The sequence below is a fragment of the Balaenoptera ricei genome, chromosome 8 (genome assembly GCF_028023285.1).
Source record: "Balaenoptera ricei isolate mBalRic1 chromosome 8, mBalRic1.hap2, whole genome shotgun sequence".
In the NCBI taxonomy this organism is placed as follows: Eukaryota; Metazoa; Chordata; class Mammalia; order Artiodactyla; family Balaenopteridae; genus Balaenoptera; species Balaenoptera ricei.
Genome location: NC_082646.1, coordinates 112,125,862 through 112,149,472, shown reverse-complemented (window position 1 = coordinate 112,149,472; position 23,611 = coordinate 112,125,862). Strand labels below are relative to the sequence as shown.

At 65.1% G+C, this 23,611-nt stretch overlaps 1 protein-coding gene across 6 annotated transcripts; it reads left to right on the top strand.

Moving 5' to 3' along the window:
- Nucleotides 1-23,451, top strand: SLC22A18 (solute carrier family 22 member 18). Of its 6 annotated transcripts, XR_009504521.1 has the most exons (12): nucleotides 52-133; nucleotides 964-1,154; nucleotides 3,156-3,253; nucleotides 4,168-4,328; nucleotides 4,822-4,954; nucleotides 13,011-13,129; nucleotides 14,463-14,570; nucleotides 15,545-15,645; nucleotides 19,776-19,877; nucleotides 20,104-20,224; nucleotides 21,353-21,598; nucleotides 22,141-22,224. XR_009504521.1 is itself a non-coding variant. In XM_059929863.1 (11 exons), the coding sequence occupies exons 2-11, from the start codon at nucleotides 1,011-1,013 to the stop codon at nucleotides 22,326-22,328; spliced, it is 1,275 nt and encodes a 424-aa protein (XP_059785846.1). In that variant the 5' UTR covers nucleotides 4-133; nucleotides 964-1,010; the 3' UTR covers nucleotides 22,329-22,365. The 6 variants fall into 6 exon arrangements, 5 of the variants coding, with proteins under 5 accessions (XP_059785845.1, XP_059785846.1, XP_059785844.1 ...); XM_059929863.1 differs by lacking the exon at nucleotides 21,353-21,598 and having other exon boundaries at nucleotides 4-133; nucleotides 22,141-22,365; XM_059929861.1 differs by lacking the exons at nucleotides 21,353-21,598; nucleotides 22,141-22,224 and adding an exon at nucleotides 23,342-23,451.
- The last annotated feature ends 160 nt before the right edge of the window (nucleotides 23,452-23,611 follow it).

The window sequence follows — 23,611 nt, the reverse complement described above, 5'->3', positions numbered from 1 at the left end:
CTGGAGGGTGGGTGTCCCAGGTCCCCCGAGAGGGCGGGTGCCCGAGCCCTGCCCCGGAAGGGCCAGGCCGGAGCTCACCCCAGGAGGGCTCGCCTCACCAGGACGGTGCCCAAGCTGACCCCTGCGAAGGCAGGTACCCGAGCTCGCTCCAGCAGGGCGGCCCCTGACCCACATCCCGCGCGGTGTCGAGCGCCTGCCAGCCGGGTGCCCCTGACCCGCTGCTCTCAGTCTCTGGCCCACTCCCCGCCAAGCTCCCCGCACCCCGGGTCCCCTCCTTGGTGTCACCCCATCCCCACCCCTGGCCCAGGTTCTGAAGGCCGCCCTTTGGCCCAACTGTACCGGGTGTTCATCCAGCCGATGGGGGCGGGGGGAGAAGACAGGGCCCCGCAGCCGGAGGTGAGGCGGAGCTGCCCCGCTGGGGGCCTGCAAGGCTGAGCTGTTGCCCAACCCCACCCCTAGGCCACTCCAGAAGCCCCTCTGGTTCTGGCTGGAGGAACTGGGCAAAGTAGGCCGCACGCTGAAAGCCGCTCCGTACTGGCGGGGGGAGGGTGCACTGTGGGCCTGAAGACCCCCCCCAACCCCCCAGCACAGAGACCCAGCCAGCCCCTCACCCACAGGAGTCACCTACCTGAGCCGCAGTCGGCAACCACTCTGGGCCTCTGTTTCCCTCTAAAAATGGGGCACTGAGACCAGCCCATGCTGGGGGGGAGGGTCCCTCTCTCCGCTTCCATGGTGGCTGTGTGCCCAGAGACCCAGAGTTGTCTGTCGTGGAGGGGGAGAGCCACTTGTGGTCTTCTCCAAGAGCCAGACTGGCCCTAGGTCACACGGCGAGGGGCTGGAGATGCCCCGTCCGGCATCCCCGTCCTCTCCCACGGGCCCTGTCAGGGCCGCCTGCCTCCTGCCCCATGACTCAGCACCTTTGCCCAGCACAGCAGGACTTTTGCCCCCTGCCCGCTCCTCCAGCCTCCTGTTCGGATCCCTACGGGGTCTCCCAGCAACGCCTGCCCAGGATGCGGGAAGTCAGGGCCTCCAGGGGCCAGGGCCAGTCCCCCAGCGGGATTGGCACTCTGGACCTGTCCTGGGTCATGCTGCTCATGTACGTGCTGGCAGCCCTGGAGCTCACCTGCCTCTTCATGCAGTTCTCCATCATGCCAGTGAGTACCCCTCCACAGGCAGCCTGGCCACCAGCATGCCCCCACCGTCCCTCTCACCTTCCACCTCCGCCCTGGTGGTGGCCGGGGGTCGGGCCTCATGCTGCCCAGGCTCCTCTCGCTGGGGGCCCCTTGCCACGCTGGAGCTAAGCTAAGGCACCTGGGAACTGTGCCTCTGGACACCCCCCTTCAGCATGTCCTGGGCTCTGGCTGCACCACCACCTGTCCTCATGACAGCCCCCTCCCCACGGCTGCCCTAGGGCTGTTCCTTCTGCCCCACCTGGGGGCATTTGCCCTACTGGTCCGCCACCCCGACACCTGCTCAACTCACTTCCTAGTCCCACTCAGGCCTCTGCTCAGGTCTCCTCCGAGGCGGGGCCCTCCCTCCAACACCTGCCAGGTGCCCGGAGTCACTTGCCCTCCCGTGCTGGCTGGTCCCTCCTCACGCAGCTTGCCCACACCCCGCATTGTACTTCATGGCATTAGATTACTTCTGTCTCTGCAACCAGGATGCTAGGGCAGGACTGATCCAGCTCATTCTCTGCCGCCTCCCTGGATCTGGAACTCTGCCTGGCCATAGCTCCCCCTTGGTTTAAGTGGCCATTGTGGCTTGCTGGGCCCGGGCACCCATCCTCCTCCTCCGTGCACTCTTGTTTATTCATTCAACACCGCTCTGTGGGGTCTCACCCTCCTGGGGCAATAGCACCCAGGGGACTTTGGAAGACCCAGAGCCCCAGGGATCCTTATCTGTCTGGTCCGGGTGGGACCATGGCACTAGCCACTGGCCACTCACCAGGAGATTCTGATGAGCAGCCTGGGCCTGGGGATCTGGGTGGGAGCGGGTATTGCCTTTGTCACAATTCCGGCCTTGGCAGGGCTCCCTGGCCAGACAGTGAGCCCAACTCCCCCGCTTCCCAAGCCCAGCTCACTTCCACCGAATGGCTTCGTCTGAGCCCTTTCTCCTCTCCTTGGCAACCAGGTGGCCAGGGCAGGTGCCTTGCTGTCCTCAACATAACATGGGTGACGACCATCCCTCCCTTGGAGAGTTGGTGCTGGGGCGATGAGAGAACAGTTGAAATCCTTGGCACGCGGGGCACAGAGCAGCTGTTGGTGCCACCTCCCCTCCCACTGGCTCTCCCAAGAGACGCATGTGTTTGTTCAACAAATGCTCGCAGGCACTCTGAGCACCTGGTCTCAGAACTAAGAATACCGCCGAGTGCAACGTGCGCCCCTGCCGCTGGCGGTCCTGAGCGTTGGTGACACCCACCGGCAGTAAACAATGCACAGTTAGACTGTGCTGCAGGAAGGGCGCTGGGGGTGCCGAGGAATGTGGCAGGCTTGGGGTCAGCAGGGCCTCCCTGAGAAGGCGACCCTGAGCAAAGCCTTAAAAGAGACACAGGGTGAGCTAGCCAGTGCAAAGGCCTTGGGGCAGTAGTGGGACAAGTGCTGGAGACGGGAGAAGGAGCTGAGCCCAGGAGTTGCTGATGGATGGGATACAGGTGTGCGAAAAACAGGGGGCTCACGGATGACACTGCGGATTTGGACCGGAACCCTTGGAAGGGTGGAAGCATCAACAGTGGAGCAGAGGAGCTGGTCTTGGAGGGAGACCGGGAGTCAGTTCTGGACGTGCTGAGCTCCAGGTGCTTTCAGACACCACGTGCAGAGCCAGAGTAAAAGGATTTGCCCTTGCCCATTTGAGGTGTACCCCAAAGAGGGGAAGGAGGGGCCAGCAACTGCCTTCACCGAGTACCGAGTCCCTGGAGCCTGGGCCCAAAGCCCCTGTTGGGCTCCCCGCTACAAGATAAGCAGCCGCTTACCCCAGGGCCGCTGAGTCCCAGGGCCACGGGTCCCCCCAGGTGCACTGCGGAGTGGTCAGAGCCAGACCCTCAATTCCCTCCCACCCTGCTCAGGGCTACCCCTCCTACGCCCTGCCCATGGAGGACCCCAGATTGCAGATGCTGGGGTCCTCCCAGGCCCTTCCCATGGACCCTGCCTATGTTTCAGTACCTGTCCCGGAGGCTGGGCCTGGACTCTGTCGCCTTCGGCTACCAGCAGACCATCTTTGGCGTGCTTCAGCTGTTGGGCGGGCCCGTGTTTGGCAGGTACCATGGGGCAGGGAAGTTTGGGGGCCCTCATCCCATGATGATCCAGGCCCGACCTTTGGAGGTCATGACCTGGGTTATGCCAGGTTCCCAAACCTCACACTGGGCCGCACTAGAGAGACAGCAGCCCCTGCTTCACGGACCGCCAGCCCGAGGCACAGAGCGGCTTTAGTCCCTTTAAGGCTGGGTTAAGCCCCTGCTCCGAGGGTATCCCCACCCCTAACTTCCACGAATTCTGGTTTGTGGCCAGACCCAGAGAGAGGATTTAATTGGTGAGACCCTCATGGCTGTAAATGCCCCGCCCCACTGAGCCGGGGGGTCCCACCAGCAACTTTTCTGGAAAAGAATATTCTGGGGACTGGAACCCCCCAGACTCCCACTGGTCTCAGCGGGGGCGCTGGGCTCAGGGACGTGACAGCAGACATCCTCTCGCAAAGCCTGCCGTGGACAGATCAACGTGGCAGGAGTCAGATTTTTAGAGTTACTCCACAGAAAAGAAGGGTCTCCAGACCTGGTAACATCCGACAGAGCAGGGGCCCCGGGGTAGGGGTGGGGGGGGGCGGTTTCCCAGGCTTGAGCCTGGGAAGCGCTTTCTGTAAAATAAGCACAGGCCCTTGATCCATTTGCATCCCACAAGTTATTCACATAGGCATGGGAATGACCCTGTGGGTCAGACCCCCCCACCCACCCCCGCCCCCCCGAGGTCACTGAAAACTGCCCCATTGGAAGGATGGAGAAACAGGCCCAGCAGGGCCCTGGGCGCCCCCGCCCACCCTTGCAGCACCGGGCCTCCCTGATCAGCCCCGGGGGAGCACTGCGGCCCGGTTCCCCGGCAGTCCCAAGGGGTGGGTGTGGGGCAGAGGAGCGGGAAGCCTGCCTCACGCCTGTGAGGGTCACAGGTGTGGGGCCCCCAGGTTCGCAGACCAGCGCGGGGCGCGGGCAGCGTTCACGCTCTCCTTCCTGGCATCCTCAGTGCTCTACCTGCTCCTGGCGGCCGCCTGCAGCCCGGCCCTGCCTGGCGTGGCCTTACTCTTTGCCTCGCGCCTGCCCGGCGCCCTCATGCACACGCTGCCAGGTAGGGCCAGGTAGGGCGCCTTCCGGCCTGCTGGAGGACTATGGGTGGGGGGCGGGAACGGGTCGGAATAGCCAGGGCCAAGGGTGGGAGCGGAGGGAGGCGGGGGAGCTTGGTGTGGGCGTGGCCTGAGCCAGGGGTTTGGGCGGAGACCACTCCCAGGGTGCCGGTCTAGTCTGGAGCACAGGACCGGGATGGAGGGGTGATGCGGGGGCGTAGCCCGCGGAAGGGGGCAGGTCCGAGGTGAGGAATGATGGGGTGTGGCCTGTGCCGCGACCAGGGTGGGGAGCACGCGGCCTGGGGGCAGGTCGGGGTCCCGCGGGTGATGTGGGGGGTGGCTGGGGGAGGGGGCAGGTCAGAGGAGTGGAGTGGTGTGAGGGCGTGGCCTGTGGGTCGGGTCTGGGGTGCGGGGACGGCGAGGCGTGGCCTGGGTCCATAGGCCACAAGACGGTCGGCGAGGGGGCCGCGCTTGTCAGCCCCCCGTCCCACCCCCTAGCCGCCCAGATGGTCATCACGGACCTGTCTGCGCCTGAGGAGCGGCCCGCGGCCCTGGGCCGGTTGGGTCTGTGCTTCGGCGTTGGCGTCATCTTCGGCTCCCTGCTCGGCGGGACCCTGAGCAGCACGTGCGGGTGAGTGTCCGGGGCGGGGACCCTGTCGTGGGGGGGGGCGGGCCGACGACGCGGGGTGTGGGTACGGGTCAGGACGGCCAAGGCTGGGTCGGTTCTGCGCCGCGCTCCGGCCCTCGGCCCAGCCCCGCCACTTCTCCGGGCCTTGGTTTCCCCATGTGCACGCTGAGCGGGTGGGTTCCATGGGAGGGTGACCTGCAGGAACCTACAGCTGGGGGTGACCATCCGGGGCGTGGCCTTGCGGTGGGCGGGGTCCGAGGGCTTAGCTAGGAGTGGTGGGCAGGGCCCGCGGGGACGCGGCCGGCAGGGGGCAGTGCGGCCAGCAAACGAGGGAGTGGCCGGCAGGGGGCAGTGCGGCCGGCAGACGGGCGTGGCCAGCAGTGGCGTTGCGGCCGGAAGACGTGGGCGCGGCCGGAAGACGTGGGCGGGGCCGGAAGACGTGAGTGGGGCGGCCGGCTGGGGGCGCCGTCGCCGCACGCTGCAGTCCCGCCAGGTCCGTGCGCTCGGGCAGCTCATTCCTGGAAGGTCCCACGCTGAACCTAAAGGAACCAGACGGCAGGCCTTGGGGGCGGGGTGATGGTGCCGTCACCTCCCTGCGATGGGGATGCTGTGGGCAGCCAGACCCCTTGCCTCTGGAAGGAGCGAGGGTGGCTTGCGGGGGGGGGAAAAAGCTAGTGTGTGTGAACTAAAGGTCTCTATTGACCTCACCCCGCCCCCCCCCCCCAGTTTTGCGCACCCAGGGGTGCGGGGGCTAAACTCAGCTCCTGCCCAGCGTCCTGAGAGCCCGTGGGCGGCAGCTCTCACATGTGGTCTGCAGAGTGGACCCCATTCCAGGGACTGACCCTGCAGTGGGGCTGCACAGAGCCGTCTGTTCCAGCGGCCCTAGGCGTGCATACCCTTGGACTTAGGACACCTGGCCCTGGAGAGGTCCTGCCTGGCCAGGGAGAAAGACCCCGCTTCTGCTGCTGCCCCCTATGCTGCCCCACCCCCATTCCTCCCCCCAGGCGCTCCAACACCCACTCAAAACCAGCTTCCTACATAGGAATGGACTTTGCACCTTACCTTCATTCAGGCCCAAGACTTTGGTTTTGCTCTGGGGGGGCAGGTGCCCGGCCCAGCTGTGGGTGGAGGCCCTGTGCCAGCTGGTGACCCGCCCACCCTGCCTGGGCCTGGATGAGCTGCCCTGGGCCTCCATTCAGGCGAGGGGCCTTCCTGGTGTCTGAACCACACACGCGTGCACTCAGCATGAGGCCAGCACCTGGCCCTGCCATCTTGAATGACCCTATGCCCCTGGGGACCTTAGTTTCCCCAGGTTCCCTGAGTGCCCCCAGACCAGCCCCAGACTTGGGAGCGGGGTGATGGCTGAGCCCCAGGGATTGGGGGACAGGAGGGCACAGTGGCCTTGTCAAGGCAGCTCCCTCTCTCGAGGGAGGTCTGTTCAAGGCCTCCGCCCCCCACCCCCTCCCTGTCATCTTCCTCAGAGCTGGGTTGGGGGTGGCCGGCTCTGCTGAGTGCTGTGAGCAGGAGGCGGGGGTGCGGAGGGCAGGACTGCTTCATTCGTTTCCCCATCGATGTTTATTGAACACCTAGTAAGTGCCCCTGGGATTCCAGGTTCTGGGATACAGTGGTGAACGGGACAGGCGAGTCCTCAGATGAAATGAACATGATGTGCATTCCTGTAACGTCAGGCTGGAGGACATCTGGGGAAGCAAAGAGATAGCAAGTGCAAAGGCCCCGAGATTGGGGAAGCGAGAAGACCCGTGTGGCTGGAGTGGAGGAGCAGGGGTGGGCAGTGGGTCAGGCCATGGAGCCCTGGGAGGGATGAGCAGGGGCAGGGGATGACCTGGCTGCTGTGTCGAGAATGTGGAGGCTGGGGCCGCCCCAGGGAGACCAGCGAGGGGGCTCCTGAATCGGTCCAGGTGGGAGAGGACGGCAGCTGGACAAGGGATGGCCGTGGTGGGGAGAGGGCAGGGGCAGGTTCTGGCTTGGTTTTGCTGATGGCTGGGGTGTAAGTGTGAACTCAAGGCCGTGCCCAGACTCTGGGGCTGGCCCTGGGGGAGCCGAGGGCCTCGCTGAGATCCGAGCTGCCAGGGTGCCAGCGGGAGTTGGGTCTCCGTCAGGATGAGTTTGGTGCTCAGCAGACACTTGAAGGAACCCCAGGGTGGGTGGCTGGGTGTGGGAGTCTGAGTTGGAGGACAGTGGGGCCGTGTCCTCGAGTGGGTGGTTTCTTAGCCCTGGGAACTGCTTAAGATGGAGGCTGGTGCCCGGCACTTCATGTTAGAAGCCGGGGATCAGGAAAAGGTACCAGGAGGACCAGAAGGGAGGGCGATCCAGGGAGACATCCAGGCGTGTGGGTCAAGGATGGGACCTTGAGCCCGTGACGGATTCCTCCTGAACCAGGGCCACCTCTCTCCATGTGCGATGAGGGCGGAAGCCTGATTTGGTAGATGGACCAGGGTCAAGAGAAAGAGGGCCTCTGTGTCCCCAGGGAGGGAAGAAAGAGGGTCAGGGGCTGCAGAGTAAGGAGGGGCACCAGGGGCGGGAGGAGGGTGCTGGGAAGGGAGAGACGGGGCAGGGAGGAGCCCCGCTAGCTGCCCCTCACACCGGGACTCTCAGCGCCCAGACTCGGAGTTCACCTCCCAGCCCAGCCACCTGCTACTGTGGGCCCAGGGCAACCTTCCTCACCTTGCCAGCGCCCCTCCTGCCCGCCCCCCACACACACACAGAGGCCTCCTCTGGCCAGCCCCACCCCACGTTCCCTCCTGCCCTTTTCTCCAGCCCAGCTGCTGACCCAGAAGGCACACGCACTTCCCTCTCCCTCCCAGTAGCCTCCAAATTCACCCCCACCCCTGCCCTCGCCTTCCTGAGCTTCCCTTCTTTCATCCCAAGATCTAAGGCGCCGTATACACTTCCTCTGACAGGTGGGGAAACCGAGGCCCCGGAGAGGGTAAGACTCCCCCATGGAGCTCCCAGTCCCCATCCAAGGCCCAGGGAAGGTGGGCTCCAGGACCCTGACGCCTCATGGCAAGGGCAGATGCCCCATCTCCCTTGTCCAGCCTCTCTGCTGGCCCGCAGCCTGCTCTCTCTCTTGGCAAGGACCAGGCGAGATGTAAAAGCCACATTCCCGCCCCCCCTTCTTTGATCAAAACTGAGGCACGGTGTGAGGTCTCCCTGGCCGTTCCTCCCTGCCCACCTCCACCCCGGTCCCCTAAAGGCCCCTAAAGTCCCTAGCCGTGCCCCACCCCCTGCTGGGAAGCAGGTGGAAGGAGGAAGTGGCCTTGGCAGCCACTGCCGTGGGCTGAGTAGTGGTATAACTGGTTTGGGCCCAGTCTGGAGCTCAGGGCTGGGAGGCCTAGCTCCCATGGAGGACCCAGACCTGGGCCCTGAGTCATTTAGCAGGTGAGGGGGCAGCTCTGTGACTCATGTCCCTGGGCCTGGCACCTCACAGCCTGGGGAGGCCTCTATCATCCCCTCCCCCAAGTGGGCCGTTTGCTTCTGGGGTGGGCGGCACCAGCCTGCTAAGCCCACCAGAGCTGGGTCCCGGGTCGGGGGTGCTCAGGGATTTGAGGGGGAGGGGCGCCACCGGTCAGACGCCGCTGATGGTGGGATCAGGCAGAGCCAAGACCTGAAGGCTGGACTTAGTGTGTAGGGGGTCCTCTGCAGGACCCCCTGCTCCTCTGAGCGCTGAGGGGCTGCTGCACACAGGCCACAGGTACAGCTGGGCCCGCAGTCCAGCCCCCAAAGTCTCTGTCGCCCCGGAGGTGGCCCACCAGGGTGGCCGCTCCTTTAGGTTCAGCCACAGACCCTAGAGGTCAGGCAAACCGGGGCCTCAGTGTCACCGGCCGGCCCTCCTGGGCACTAACTGGCCAGCGTGTGGCCCCGCTCTGACCCCAGCCCCGCGCCGCACCCAGCAGGCCCTGGTGACTCGGCTGGTGTGACCCCGCTGCTTATCTGGAGGCCTGGGGGGAGCCAGTCGACCCGAGAACCGTATCTCGTAACCGTATCTTGGTCCGGGCGAGGGAATGGGAAACCCTTATCCTGCTGACGGAAGGTTTCCACCCCAGTGACACGGCAGCTTCCCTGGAGTTAATGAGTAGACATCTAGGGCTGCCCTGAGCGGCTCTGGGACAGGGGTGACTCACGGGTCACCCAGGCCGCCTACCCCACTCGGTGCTCGAGATGGCTCACCGAGGGTGCGCGGGGCCAGCCAGGCCTGCTGTCTCCCCTCCCCACCCTGGGGCCCGCGCCGCTCCTGCAGACAGAGCCTGGGTGTTTCAGGCACTAGGAGGTCCATGGACAGAGCACAAATGGCTGAGAGTAGTGGGGCTGGGAACCTCACCTAGACCTGTCAGCCGGACAGCGTTCCAGGCAGAGGGGAAGCCCGTGCAAAGGCCCCCGGGCAGGAAGGAGGTTGGGGCTTGCCTGGAGGCCTGTGTGGGCAGATGCTCAGGGAACACAGAGGGCTGCAGAGGGTTAGGCCGGACACAGCGTTAGGGCCTTTTTCTGGGACTCGGAAACCAGAGGGGGACTGACGTCCCACAAGATGGAGTGGACCCACAAGACGTCCATTTTTAGACACCGTTCTAGCCACAGGGCCACGGACTGTGGATCAGGAGAGGTAGGGGGGCTTGTGCCCCCCAGGCTCAGGCTGGATGCCCGGTGCCTCTCCGGAGCCCCGCACGGCCAGGCTTCCCATGAAGCCAGCTGACCCCAGCCTGCCCTTCAGGTTGGACAGGTCAGGGGTACGCAGCCCGGGAGGCCCTGAGCCCCACCTGTGGCCAGGCCGGGGGACCTTGGCCGAGTGCCATCCCCTCTGGGAGCCCCGGAGCAGGCGGGGAGGGCAGCTCCAGCTTCAGGAGGAGTTGTCCCCTCCAAGCCGGGCAGGGGACGGACGGCATCGGTCTCAGAGTCCGCACGGGGTGTTAGGTGGCCACGCCCACCACCCTCCTGATAACGTCAGGAGGAACTTCCGGGCCCTCGAGATAAGGATGAAAGTGGCGTCTGTGGCCGCTGCCGTTTGACCAGCGCCGGTGGCAGCCGCGGTCAGTTCCAGAGGCCTCCCTCGGTGGGACTCGGGGTGGGCTGCCTCCAGGACAGCCTTGGTGTGGGACAGGGGGTCCCAGGAGGGTAGCCCCTGTGAGTCTAGCCCTCATCTGCATCTGAGGAAAGGAGGTCACCCAGCAGGGTAGCTACAGAGAAGGGACAGAGAATTTGGGTGCCCTGAGTCTGGCCCGGGGCCCTTTCAGGGTGTCCATGGGTCCATCCGTCCAGTCTCCCGTCCATGCATTCAACCAAAAATAAAAGGGAGTGGGTGGACAAAGACACGCTAACAGTGCCTGCCTCATGGTCAGTGCCCAGTTTGTAAAAACAGTCCAGTGAGCCAGCGGACAGGTGGCCCAGAGCCCCATCCTGCGCGATTGGCGTCCCAGAGGTCCCCAGGGCCAGAGGCAGTCTCTGGGGGTGGGCTGACTGAAGGCCCCTGGGGAGGGGCTCCCGAGCTGTGTTTCGGACGAAAGAGCAGCAGTGGGTAGGGGCACAAGGCTGGAGGGCGTGCCCACCGAGGAGGCCCCCGTGTCGGACCCGGGGCTGCCACGCTTTCCTCCCGTCTGTCCACTTTCGTTTCTGGCATTTTGTCCGGGGGAGTCGGAGAGCACTCTGGGTGGGGAAGGACACCCAAGCCTCCTCTGGGGCAGCTGTGGGCCCCGACGGCCTCCCGGGGCCCCCCAGGGTCCCCGTGTCCCCTTCGGTTCACTGGCCGCCACACAGGGACAGGAGAGGTCTCTGGAGAAGGGGCCTGGCTCCCTGCCACCCGCCCCTCACTTGTCACCAGCCTCCCAAAATAGCCATCTAAGTGGCCGCCTCTGCTCTCACGCACTTCCGGGGCATCTGGAAAAGAAAGCTGGTTTTGTCCCTGCCCAGGCAGGCCCGGAGCAGTGACGTGCGGGCCTCTGAGGCCACAGTCCTGAAGAAAGGACCCCTCTCTCTGACGCTGGCCTGCGGGGCCCGTACCCGGCCTCATCCCTCCCCTGGGTCCCAGCAGAGGCCTCACTCTGGGGTCCGGTGCCCTCTGACCCTTCCCACCTGGCAGCCAATGGACACGCCCACTTGTCCGGAACCCCTGCCGCCAGAAAGCCCAAATGTCCAGCATCCTGGGCAGTGGGTATCGGCTTGGGGGCCAGAGATGGGCCCGTGTGGGAGGGGAGAGGTCGGTGGCACACGCAGACTGGACAGTGCCGGCTGCAGCACTGACCAACTGTGTGAGCCCGGGCAGGTCCCAGCCCCAGAAACAAGGGGCTGCCGAGGCCCATTCTCTGGTGCTGGAGTCCCCACTGGCTTCCCTGCCTGGGGTTCCCGCAGGAGCCGTGCACGTGTATGTGTGCAGGTGTGTGCGCGTGTGCGCACCTGTGGTGGAGTGGGGGCAGGGGAGTCCTCTCTTTGAACTCCGAGGAAGGTCACAGGCAGCTTGTGGCTGCCTCGTGTGAAAGTGCGGAGGGCGTCTCCCAGGACACTGACAAGGTCTGGGGCAGGACTTTTGTCGTCCATTTAGTCTACGCTCTGATGCCCACTGGGGTCTCGGCACAGGGTCCCACCCAGGCCCACCTGCCCTCGGGGGCGGATACTGGCCCTGGAGTAGAGCAAGCCCTTCTCAGAGGACAGGGCGCCCACTGGGGAAGAGGGGCAGGGCCTCACAGAGAGGGCCTTTGCAGGATGTATAGGAGTTTTCTGTGCTTCAGAGGGGCAGGGTGTTCGGCTGGGCACAGGCCTGGCGGTCGAAGCAGCCTGGCTCAGTATGAATTTTCTGTTTCACTCCTTGTCTTCCTCCAGCCCTCAGGAGGAAACGGTGACGGTCAGAGGGGCCAGGCCCCAGTGCCTTTGTCCCCAGGTGACTCGGGCTGCCTGGAGCTGGAGGCCGAGGTCTGCCTGTGCGGTCCAGAGAGGTCGAGGGCTGAGTTTCTTTGTAGTGACTCATGGAGGGGAAATGCTTCCTCAGAAGTGACAGCTGAGGGGAGTGCCTGAGTCACGGCCCTTGGTGCCACTGTGGGCAGGCGGGAAGGCGCCCTGAGGGCTGTGTCCTAGGTTTATCGGGGGGCCAAACGCCCCCCTACCCCATGGGCCCAGCCTGCCCCTCCCCCTCCAGGAAGTGGTGGTGGGTTGCTCCTGAGGCCCCCTAAGTGCAGGCCTGTCCTCCCCCAGGAGGGGAAGGAGGCATGACAATCCCCAGGATGCAGATGGGGCTGCAGGAGGTCCCACAGTCTTCCATGTGGGTGGGTGGAGCTGAGATTCAAACCCAAGCCCCTGCCCACCGGGCACGTCAGCCCCCGTCTCTCCGGCCCCTCTTGGTGCCCTGGCCCCAGTGCCACCTGGCATTTTGCTCACCGTGAGCCAGCACCCTGCCTCACCTGAGTCTCCGAGGGCGAAGGTCACTTTCTCAGCCGCCCTCCTCCACCCCAGGCGGCCCCTCCGGTCCCACCAGAGGCCGGAGGGCTGAGGGTTCTGGGGACGGGGCCCTTTCCCCCGGGAGCCTCAGTCTCCTGCTCTACAGGGTGGGGAGGAGCCTTGGCGCTGCCAGGGTTGTCTGGGGAACATCCTCCCCGCTGGGTCCGATTCCGCGGAGCACGGCACCCAGGCCTCTAACACCGCTGCCCAGGCCGGGGGCGGTGGGCGCACGCCGCACAGCAGCCCAGCCTGGGAGCCAAACGTCCCCTGGAGAATCGCCACCCGCCCCAGGCCCCTGCCCAGCCCTTCTGGGGCTCACATTCCGGCTCCCGCTGCCACCCATCCTCAGAGGCCGCCAGGACCCGTATGCTGTATCCGCAGCCTGAGGGTCGGGAAGGCAAGAGCTTCCTCTGTTTCTTCATCCATCACCTCATTCGTGTGCCCTGAGGGTCCCGTGGCCTGGCCTCCAGATCGAAGCCTGGGAGGACATGAGTGGTGGGGTTTGAGCTATTCTCAGCTGTCAAAGCCTGAGTGTGACTGAAGGGGCAGGTGGGGGAGATGCCGCAGGTGACACCTGTGCCCTGGGGCCTGAGCCCTGTGTGACCACAACTGTCGCTCACAGGATCCAGTGTCCAGTCATCGTGGCTCTTGTGGTCAACCTCCTGGGAGCCATTCTCAGCTTCACCTGCCTCCCCACCAGCACCAGAGGGGCCGGCGCCCATGCCCAGGCTGTCCTGCCAGGTAAGCTGCACCAGACACACCCCAGCAGATGCACACAAAGTAGGCCCCACCAGGTACATTCCGCTGGGTCTACCCTGCCAGACGCACCTCCCCGGTTACAGCCCACCAGGTATGCCGCTTCTGGATGCCTGGCCAGTGTGAAGTGTGAGCCCTCCCCTCCCACCAGCCAGCACCCTGGACCTCGGGCTAGGCCTCCCCCAGCCCGGCCCACCCTTCAGGGAGGGTTTGCCAAGACCACGATATGCCAAAGCATCCCTGGTGGCTTTTCATCTGCGGGGGCAGAGGGCTGTGCTCCAGGCAATGGGCCTGGGGCACTCGGGGCCACTCAGGCCCTCTTTTCTTCCTTGGGCCCCTCCAGGATGCTGGGCATCTCCCAGCTTCGGACACCACTCGAGCTGAGCCTGAGAAGGACCAGGAGGGACCTGGGATGGGGTGGGCATGGTGAGCCAGGATCCTGAGGCCCAGAGCAGTCAGTCACTGTGCTGTATGGGGGGACGTGAGGGTGCCAGCTTCAGGAGCACAGTTCCCGGGGCGGGGGGCCGAGGCGGGGGGCAGAGCACAGTCAGGTTAGGGCTTGTGGGCTCAACGTGCCTCCCAGGCCCCACAAGGAGAGGTCAGGGCTCCAGAGGGCAGTCCCCTCCAGGGCGTCCCAGCCCAGCCACTTTGGCCTGGCACAGAGTGGGACCCCATGCCTCATGGCCCGGTGACCGAGAGCTCTGGAGAGACCCACCTGGGACAGGAGGCCCCTGAGCCATGGCTGTGATGGAACAGCCCAGAAAGAGTCAAGAGGGAGGGCCTGGGTGGGGGCCCGGCCTGCAAAGGGACAGAGGAAAAGGGCCGAGGCATAGGAGAACCTGAGAGAGGCCAGCAGGGGGGCACCGCCGCACCCAGCTGGGAGGCTACGACGTGGCACCCGAGCGTCCTCCGGATCAGGGTAAGGTGGCCGCTCGCAGACACCAAGAGCGGCCGCTCCTGGCCGACGGCTGCCTCACCAGCCTTGTCGTGCCGTCGCCCGGGTCCAGGGCCAGGCAGGCAGCAGCTGCCCTGGTCACGCGGGTTTGGGGAGCGAGAGCCTCCATCACGTGGAGCCCAGGTCCAGGCCAGGCTGCTCCCCCTGAATTCACAGGTCCCCAGGGTCCGCAGGGCCTGAGGCCCGGTCCTGAGTGTGGTGAGCTGCCCGGGGCTCACGGCGGGGCTGGGGGGAGGCACTCTGAGGAGGAGCTCACATCCCCGGTGGGTGTGGGACGCCCGCAGCAGGAGCGCTTCCTCCACACCCAGTGGGCCGTGGGGCGCAGGCTGTCCGGTGCTATGGTGGCCTCTCCGGGTGCCTCAGGGAAACCCAAGGCCAGCCTGTTTGACCTGAAGGCCATCACCTGCCTGCTGCTGCAGCCGGGCGTCCTGCCGGTGTTTCTGGTCAAGGTCATCTGCGGCTTCCCCTCAGGTGAGTCCCGGGCTGCCCGGCCAGCGTCCAGAGCCCGGAGCGGCTGAGAATTCGGGGCCGCGGAGACGGAGGTCTGCAGCCCGCGCGTCACCCCTTTGCTCTGCCCTGTGTCCCACGCTCCGAGACTCCCCTGGGTCCTATCCAGTCACATCTGTCCCAGAGAGGGTGACAGCCCACTGGTTCATGCAGATGTGACTGCACAGGCCAGAGGAGGAAGAAGTGAGGGTCTCCGTCCTTCCCTCGTGCCCCCCAGGGCCCTGCTCGGGCCCCAGTTACCCCTGCTCTACAGAAGGTCCCGCTGCCCGGGCCTGTGGCTTCCAGGGCCTCTCAGGACAGTCCGGGAGGTGGGAAGGACGGTACGCCTGCAGGTGGACACACACATTCTCGGTGGCACTGGGGGCATCCCTGACCACAGTCGTGCCCAGTAGCGACCGCTCAGAGCCCCCATCTGGGGTCCTCCAACCAGGGGAGCAGTGCAGAGGACAAGTCAGCGAGGCACGGTTGACAGGAGCTCAGGTGCTCGCACACTGGCGCTAAAGGGTTAATCCCTCGGCCCAGGAAGTTCTCTGTCTTGGCAAACTGGGCAAGCCCCCCTCCCGGCTCCATCTGTGACTCAGGATGGCTCAGTGGGGCACAGTGACGGGAACCCAGGTCACCGACGTCAGTTCTGGGGCCAAATCCTCCTACATCATCAGCCCGGGGTCCCCCATCTCCCAGCCTCCACCCCAGACGGCCTTGGGCTCTGGCCACCGTGTGCATGGGGCAGCTTCTGGCACCTTCCTGGTCACGGCCCACAGCAGCCGCATGGGGCAGACCTGCCAGGGACGACCTCGGAGAAGGTTCACGTTGGCCTTCCCTGAGCCGGTCACCGCGGCCAAGCCCCTGGCAGCGTGATGGTCACCTGCCAGGGGGAGCAGGTGTGGGCACAGCTGCGCAGCCCTGACCCCTCACCCCTGACCCCCAACCTCACCCAGGGCTCTTCATGGTCATGTTCTCCCTCATCTCCATGGACTTCTTTCAGCTGGAGGCCGCCCAGGCCAGCTACCTCATGTCCTTCTTCGGGGTCCTGCAGATGGTGAGTGGGTGCCGGGCACACAGGGTGGGCGGGGGTTCGGCACCCCATGCTCTGTGGGCTCCCTGCCCTCCCAGGGTCCTCTGGGCAGTCGGCCTGTGTTGGGGTCCCAGGACCTCACAGACCACCGGCACTCGGTTTCTCCGCAGCGCAGGTGCCGTCCTGCACGCCCGCCTTTTGGGTGTTCCATCCACACCTTAGCTTCTGGCTTGTCCTCCTCTCCCTGCTCGCGGCTCCCACGCCTGGGTCTGTCTGCCCACCCGTCTGCCCGGAGGTCCCGTCTGAGAGGGGAGAGGGGAGACTCATCCGCAGTGGAGGCTGGCGAGCCCTTGGCCTCCCATTGGGAAACACGGCGGAGGCCCATGGTCCGCCGAGTGTCCGTCTGGGCGCCGGCGGTGGACAGGTCAGGAAGGGGGGCAGACCCCAGTGGTGGGGCGCATTACAAGGAGAATGGCCGGGCTCTGCGTCCCGCCCGCCTGTCCGCCGGTCGTGTGACCGTGGCGGGGACAGGTGGCGACGTGCAGCCGCCACCCGGGACATCTGCCTGACAGCCGGAGCGCAGGAGGGGCTATTCTGGGATCTGCCTGGGCGGGGGAGAGAGCTCACGCTCTCCGGAAGCGAGTGGCATTCCCAGCACCTCCAGGCCATCCGCTGCCCGTGCCTCTGGGCCCAGGACTGGTCTAGACTCTGGTTCTAAAATAGTCACTCCTGGGAGGGGCTGGCCCCCCACCCCACCCCACCGTGGGCCAAGAGGGCCTAGCTGGGTGGGCTGGGAAGTGCCAGCCTGGTGGTGGAAAAGAGATAAACAGAAAACAACAACAACAATAATAATACTCTAAATTGGGGGCCACTGGAGCTTTCTTCTAAACGGCTGCTCCCGGGAATTCCCTGGCGGTCCAGTGGTTAGGACTCCACGCTTCCACTGCAGGGGGCACAGGTTCGATCCCTGGTCAGGGAACTAAGATCCCGCAAGCCGTGCATTGCGACCAGAAAGAAATAAATAACAATTCTTTAAAATAAAAAATAATTTTTAAAATAAACTAAACGGCTGCTCCTGCCTGCCTGGGACCAGAGCACCAGCCTGAGCTTGTCCTGGGCTCCCCGGGACCAGGAGACCAAGCCCGTAGCCTGGCTGAAGCCGGCAGACCCCTCGAGACCCTCAGGGACAGACCCTGGTAGCCTCTGGCCTGGTCGGGGGTGAGGGTGGGCCTGCCCGAGACGGGCCTGGGCTCCAGCACCTGTGAGGATGGTGGTGGACAGGGCTGGAGAGCAGCGGTGGGACTCGGGAAAGTGCCTGGGGGGGCGCTGGGGACCCCAACACAGGCCGACCGAGTGGAGGAGCCTGGGGAGGGCAGGGAGCCCACAGAGCGGTGAGGGGTGCCAGGCCCCAGGCCCTAAGTTCAGCGGAGGGAAGGTGGAGGCAGCTGAGGCCCTGAGATACGTCTGCAGGGGAGGCCCAAGCCACCTTCGTCGGGTGCCTCCCTCCCCGCCGGCCAGGGTAGAGCTGGTCACCGAGGGTCCAGGGAGGCGGCCCCGCCGCTGGGTGAACCATGCCTCCCACCTGGTCCCCCACAGCTGCTCTTGCACCTGCTGCTTCCCTTGCAGACCATTTCCTGCCCCACCTGAGGTGTGGTTGCCGCCTGACCCCAAGGGCGATCCCCCCCACCAGCATCCCCTTCAAGCCCCCTGTGTACAGAGATCACTGGGGTTGGGGTCTCAGGGGGTGGCAGCCCGGATGGTCCTAACATGAGGGGATGGTGGTCACCCTCCCCCCGGGGGGCTGGCAGCCCTCTGTCCCTCTAGGACCCCCCGGCGAGGGCCCCCCACTCGGCCTTCATCTGTGCCCCAGACACAGCGCCGCTGCAGTGATGGGGAGCTTCCGTCTTACGGGGTGGCGGGGGGAGATGGAGGCAAGCCCCCAACCACCGGCGCATCTGGTGTGTCAGGGGCGACAAAACCTCAAAGGAGAATCAGGGCCCTTGGAGGGGCAGAAATGCTGCTTCAGATGGGGTTAGGATTAGGGTTAGGGTTAGGGTTAGGGCTGGTAGGGGCTCTCCACTGGCCCACGGAGAGGCTTGGAGGGAGAGAACTTCAGACAGGGAGGGGCTGCAGGTGCAAAGGCCTTGGGGTGGCTGGGCCGGCCTGAGGGGAGAGGGCTGCCCTCTGAAGACATGCGTGGGGGGTGGTCTGCAAGGCCAAGAAGGACCCAGATTTACTCAGATTTACTCGGAGTGGGTGGGACCGATTGGAGGCTGGATGTGGTCTTACTAGCCCCCTGCTGGGGAACTGGGTGCTTCTGGCTGATGTGACCTCCGGGGAGGTGGAGGTGGCTCGGGCCAGGGTGGGGGGTGGGGGGAGCGGGACAGGTGAGCAGACAGGGTCTCCAGATGGGAGGGTTGGGAGAAAGTGAAATTTCTGGTGTGTTTGGTAGCTCTAGTTTCATGTAATAACCCGCAAGGCACGAAAGTTTAGGCTTTGTTTAAGTTAATGGGAAAATGGAAAGATGACCCCGGTACATTAGAGTCCTGGTCTCCGGGTCTGTATGAAAAGCTGAGGCAGATTTAAATCTCTCTCCTGGTTTGGTGGTTTCCTCTCAGGTGTAGGGCACTAAAAGGCACTTGCCAAGTAGATCTTCCCTTTAAACAAACAAAACAAAGATAAGCAAGTGTGAAAGTAGGATTTTTTTTTTTAAAGAAGGACATCTTTGGTTCTGGTTTGAGACAGTTTCGTTTTGCCAGGCAGGCAGCTCGGAGAGTGGTCCGTCCTGTTACGCAGGGCTGCGCCCGCCCCGTCACAGGGCCCAGCCCCCGGCCTGACCCCCAGCCGCAGGGGGTGCTGCTGCAAACCCACTGCGCCGGGCACTTCCTGTCTGCCCGGTGGAGGTGGCAGGGGACCAGATAGGGAGCCTCACCCTGGCCGGGGGATGGCCTAGGGCTGGGTTTGCTCTCTGAGTGACATCCCCAGCGTCAAGGGTGTCCCTGCTCTGGGCCCTTCCTCCCACCCCCACGAGGGCAGGAAGGGGAGCCTTAACCTTAACCTGGCTCCTGGCTGGCTGACCCTGGGGCCGGGTGAGGGGGGTGCGGCCAGGAGGACAGAGCTGGGAGTGGAGGGCTGAGCAACAGTGGGGGTTATCTGGGGAGACTGGTTGCCCCCTGCTTACCTGCCCAGGCTCAGGACAAGTCCACCGCACTGGTCTCCACCCCAGCCCCACTCCTGGCCAGCTCTGGGACCTCGGGCAAGTGACGTCCACCCTCTGGGCCTCAGTTTACCCAGTTGTAACTGGAGCGGTGGCCTCCTGAGATGTGGAGGACACAGCGCTCCTGGCCCAGTCCCTGGCCCCAGTTGGCAGTAGCTGGTGCGCCCGCCTGCTGAGGACAGGCCTCCATAGGGCCAGCTGGGAGGGCCACCCCACATGGGCACCAGGGCTCTGAGCTCGGGTCCCAATCCAGCCCCCCCTCCTCTGTGCCCTGGTCTCCCCATCTGTGAATGGGGCAGGTCCCACCTCCCAGACGAGACAGCCAAAGAGGGGGCTGAGGACGAGTGATTGGCCAGGATGGGGCACGTGGGGGCCAGGTGACACGGTAGGGGGCTTCCCAGGGCCCCAAGGGTCCCCAGGGCTGGAGTCGGGGCCACACTGTGGGCATTTTCCTATCAAAGAAGTTTTTTGCACCGTTAAGCCATGGCCTCCCCCACCCCCGTCAGGAGTTAACCGGCCCTTTGATTAAAATGTTTATCACGCCTGAAACTGCAGAGATTAGTTTTGAATGCGGAACTCGGACCTCTGAGTGGCTGGCTGTGCACGTGTGTGTGCGCGCAGGTGCGTGTACGTGTGTGTATGCGTGTGCGTGCATGTGTGCGTGTGCATCTGTGCGCGTGTGTGTGTGCCTGTGTGTGCATGCACGTGCGTGGGTGCGTGTGCGAGAGCGCCCAGGCTGCTGGCCCCGTCTCCCCTGGGACGTTGAGGCCATCATGGGTACCACAGGCCCACTCCTGTGCCCTGCGCCTGGCGCCTGCTGTGGCTGGTGGCAGTGGCCCCAGGGGCTGCAGGTGGGGGAGGTCCCGCAGCTGGCCGCAGCCCAGACCCCCTCCCCAGGCCTGGCCCTGCCCACCGCCACCCTCTCGCCCTCACCTAGGTCTTCCAGGGCCTGGTCATCGGGTGGCTGAGCGGCCACTTCTCTGAGGGAGCCCTGCTCCGGGCCAGCGTGCTGGTCTTCTGCGTGGTGGGACTGGCCATGGTGAGAGCGCCCGCCTCTGGCTGCCCCGCAAAGAGCAGGGTCCCAGGCCCGCTCCCCTGACCTTCTGCCGGTGCCCAGTTTGCACTTGAGCCCCTGGGCCCCCTGGTCCCCTCTACCCCGACCCAGGGCCACCTCAGTGGGACCTCAGGCATGGGCAGTCCCACCCTGGTCCCACGAGGCCCCGCGAGGCCCCCGTGACCGTGGCCCCTGCTCTGCCCCTCGGCAGGCGCTGATGGCCAATGTCTTCCACTTCTGCCTCCTCATGCCCGGCCTGGTCTTCAGCCTGTGTGCCCTCAACGTGGTCACCGACAGCATGCTGACCAAGGCCGTCTCGGCCTCAGACACGGGTGAGTGCGGCATCCCGGGCCGGGTGAGGGGCAGGCCCTGGGGAGACCCCGGCCCTCCTCTCCGGGAAGCTTGCTGAGCAGTTTCGGGCAAAGCAGCTGCCCAGATGTAGGACCTGCCTGGACTCAGTGGGCATTGAGTAGGGTGGGCGGCTGGGGGTCTGAGTGGGCAGGGTGGGGATGGTGGGCTGCAAGAGGGCTCAGGAGAGAATCCTGCCCACCACCCAGCCCAGCCAGGCCCAGCCAACCCTGCACCAGGCCCTGCTGATCAGCCCAGGGCCAGACCTGGGGGAGGGGAGGAGGGCTTCCTGGAGGTGGCGGCTGGCTTGGCTCTGAAGCATGGGCAGAGAATGGCTAGAGGCCAGAGCGGGTGGCTAGCACAGGGAGCACCTCCTGTTCCCTCCCTGCGCATGGGATGTGCAGGTGCCTCCTGAGTGAACGAGTGAGTGAGTGATTGCTGCCCCCGGGCCACCCAGTGGGACTCAGGCGCCCCCAGACGTGGACCCGCAGTCCCCCTACTCTGCACCTGGCCTTCTTTCTTGAGGGCAAGGAGTCTCCCATCCAGACTGGGGGTCCCTGGGCCCGATGCTGCCCAGGCTTCTGCCCCCGTGCTGCCCCAGGCATGGTGCAGGTCAAGGTCAAGGGCTCCTGTGGGCCCGTTGCGGTCAAAGACCGCCCTCCCTGGCAGCGGGGCTAGAAAGCTCAGGGCCCTGGCTGACCCTCCGTCCATCTACCTGCCTGTCCGGGAAGGTCAGACTGAGGTCTAGAGGCCCTGATGAAAATGCGGAGGCTGCTGGACAAGGCCTCTTCTCAGGACTGCCTTGGGGACCCCCAAGGCCTGCCAGACCTGTGGCCCTGTGGTCCTGGGAGGCTAGACTGGTCCTGGAGGGCTTCCTGGAGGCTGTGGGCTGGCAGGTGTGAGAGGCCAGGAGGAGAGAGGAGGGGAACAAGGCCTGGAGAGATGCGGGCAGGGCCTGAGAGGGAGGAGGGAGGAGCAGATCCAGGCCACCAGGGCCCCATGTGCCAGAGGCACCATCCCTCAGCTTGGAAGGAGCCAGGAGCCGGTTCCCAGCACCAGCCTGGGAACCGGAAACCACAGAGGGGGCGGTAATTGCTCCCTGGTGTCTGCAGGGCATGTGGGCGTCGGGAGAGGCTGCTCTGAAATTCCCCCTACGCTGGCCCTGAGCCTGGGCGGGGCCTTGCCAGGCCATGCCCAGCTGACCCAAGGGCAGGGCTTTCCAGCTCCCAGAGCGGAGGGCTGTGAAGCCCCTGGAGCCTGGGGCCCTCGGGGCAGATGTCAGTGTTGACAGGAGCCACACGCTTGGTGGCCCGCGTAGGGCACAGCTGACGAGAGGGGCGTGGAGGTAGGGGTGTCAGGTAAGAGGGGTGCAGGCAGCCAGGAGAGCCCGGGAAGTGGGTGCAGAGAAGCAGGTGCGGGCCCTTCGAGCGCCCCGAAGCCCCTCCCCCGCCCTGGGGGGAGTTCCCTGCAGTCCACGTGAGGGTGGGAGCCGTGCGGGGGACAGGGGTGTGTGGTGGCCCACCCCGTACCCCAGCCCAGCCCTCACCGCGGTGCTTCGGAGGCCCCTGGCTGGGATGCCACCTCCCAGGCAGGCCTGGGGGGGCGGGGCTGGGCCTGGCCCACGACCTGGGGCCCAGTTCCCAGGCTCCTCCTGTGCTTGGGAACTTTCTGGAGCAGGGCAGAGGCTCAGCTCCCCATCCGAGAGGGCCCAGTGCTCCCCCTGCGTGGTTGGGGGGTCTGCAGAGAGGGAGCGGGGGGTGGAGGGCGGCGGGGGAGACAGGGAGGCTGTAGCTGTGTCAAGGCCATGGGCGGCTGGGGCAGTGATGCTGAGAGACCGGCCCGGCCCAACTCGACCCTCCCTTCCCCTCCCCTCCCCTCCCCTCCCCTCCCCTCCCCATAGGAACCATGCTGGGCCTCTGCGCCTCTGTGCAGCCGCTGACCCGAACCCTGGGGCCCACCCTGGGAGGCCTCCTGTACCACAGCTTCGGAGTCCCCGTTTTCGGCCACGTGCAGTTCGCCGTCAACTTCCTTGTCCTCCTGGTCCTCTGGAGGCAGCCTATACCCCCAAAGATGGACAAAGCCTGGTGACTGTGGCCCCCAGGCACAGACTGGCAATAAACTCCCTTAGGACCTCTTCCAGCCTGATTTCTATCAGTTGGGCAGGGGGCCTGGGGACAAGGGCAGGATGGAGCCTTGGATGCTGGAGGGCTTCCTGGAGGAGAGGGCTTCCTGGAGGAGAGGGCCTACAGCTGGGCCCCAGGGCTCCAGGGAGAGCAGAATCGCCCAAGTTCATCCCAGTGTGAGGTGGGTCCTGCCCCCGGGGTCCGCCACCAAGACCAGTGAGGAGTACCCCCTGCTGCCACCCAGACAGCTCTGCCCACAACGTCCCCAGAGACAGGGAGTTCTGTGCTCACCCCTTCACACCCCCGCCCCACACCAACCCCCGGCCCGGGGCCGAGCACGCGCTGCCCGCACACCCTCCTTAGCCCTTGAAATTGCTTCCACTCGTGAACAGAAAGAGGACATGGTTGTTTGAAAAGATCAGGACTTTTGAGGCTTGGGGAGAAATCTAGGAAAAAAACTCTCATTTCATGTTGGGGAGCCCAGTGGGGAGGACCAGGCTTCCAGGCTTGAGAACTGGGGAGCTGTGCCTCCCCCTCCCCCCGCCTCCCAGCTCAGGTGCTACGGAGAAGGGGTACCAGACACAGGGAGGCCAGCAGGCTGCCGTGCCCCATGACCAGTATGGAAAGGACAACCTTGTCAGGTGTCTACAGACGCCCTTGAGACCAGGAAGGCTACCCCTCCCCCACAGGCTGCCTTTAAAAGAAGCTGTTAAACTCAGAAACCCCAACCTCAGAATTCCATGTCCCAACTGGAGGGGCCTCAGAGAGCCAAGGTCTGCCCACCCTCCCGGCCCAAGTGCTCAGGCCGGACCCCACCTCCACTTGAGCCCCGTCAGGAACTGGGGTCTCACCCTCTGACTTTGGTCATTCGCCCAGAGGGTCTGGCGGGAGAGGTCTCCAGGGTAGGGCAGCATGGGGGCGCAACCCTGGGGTTGGTCTTTTCTACTCTCTGAAGGAGCCCCCTCCGCATTTGCACAGGGGCTTCACAGTGCTGTTGAGGAGAAAATTCATGGCAGGAATGGTCTCTTCTCTGGACCCAGCACCCAGGCTCCTGCAGGCCTCCCAGCAGAGGGACAGCCCCTCTCCAGTCTGACTCCTGCCACCCGGTTAGGAGGCCTGTGATGGTGCCCCCCCCCCCCCCATCAAGGGTAAGTGACTGACATTAGGGCCCAATTTTGGTCCTTCACTCCCCTCACCTCTGCCCCCCACACCTGGCTCCCTCCAGCCACAAAGGTGAAATGAAGGTCC

What these genes read in the sequence shown, in the direction of transcription:
- SLC22A18 (XM_059929862.1), top strand. Translation starts at nt 1,011, where the DNA reads ATGCGGGAAGTCAGGGCCTCCAGGGGCCAGGGCCAGTCCCCCAGCGGG. An exon ending in TGCAGTTCTCCATCATGCCA is followed by an intron (nt 1,155 to 3,155) that starts GTGAGTACCCCT and finishes CCTATGTTTCAG; the next exon opens with TACCTGTCCCGGAGGCTGGG. An exon ending in CCTCATGCACACGCTGCCAG is followed by an intron (nt 4,329 to 4,821) that starts GTAGGGCCAGGT and finishes CCCACCCCCTAG; the next exon opens with CCGCCCAGATGGTCATCACG.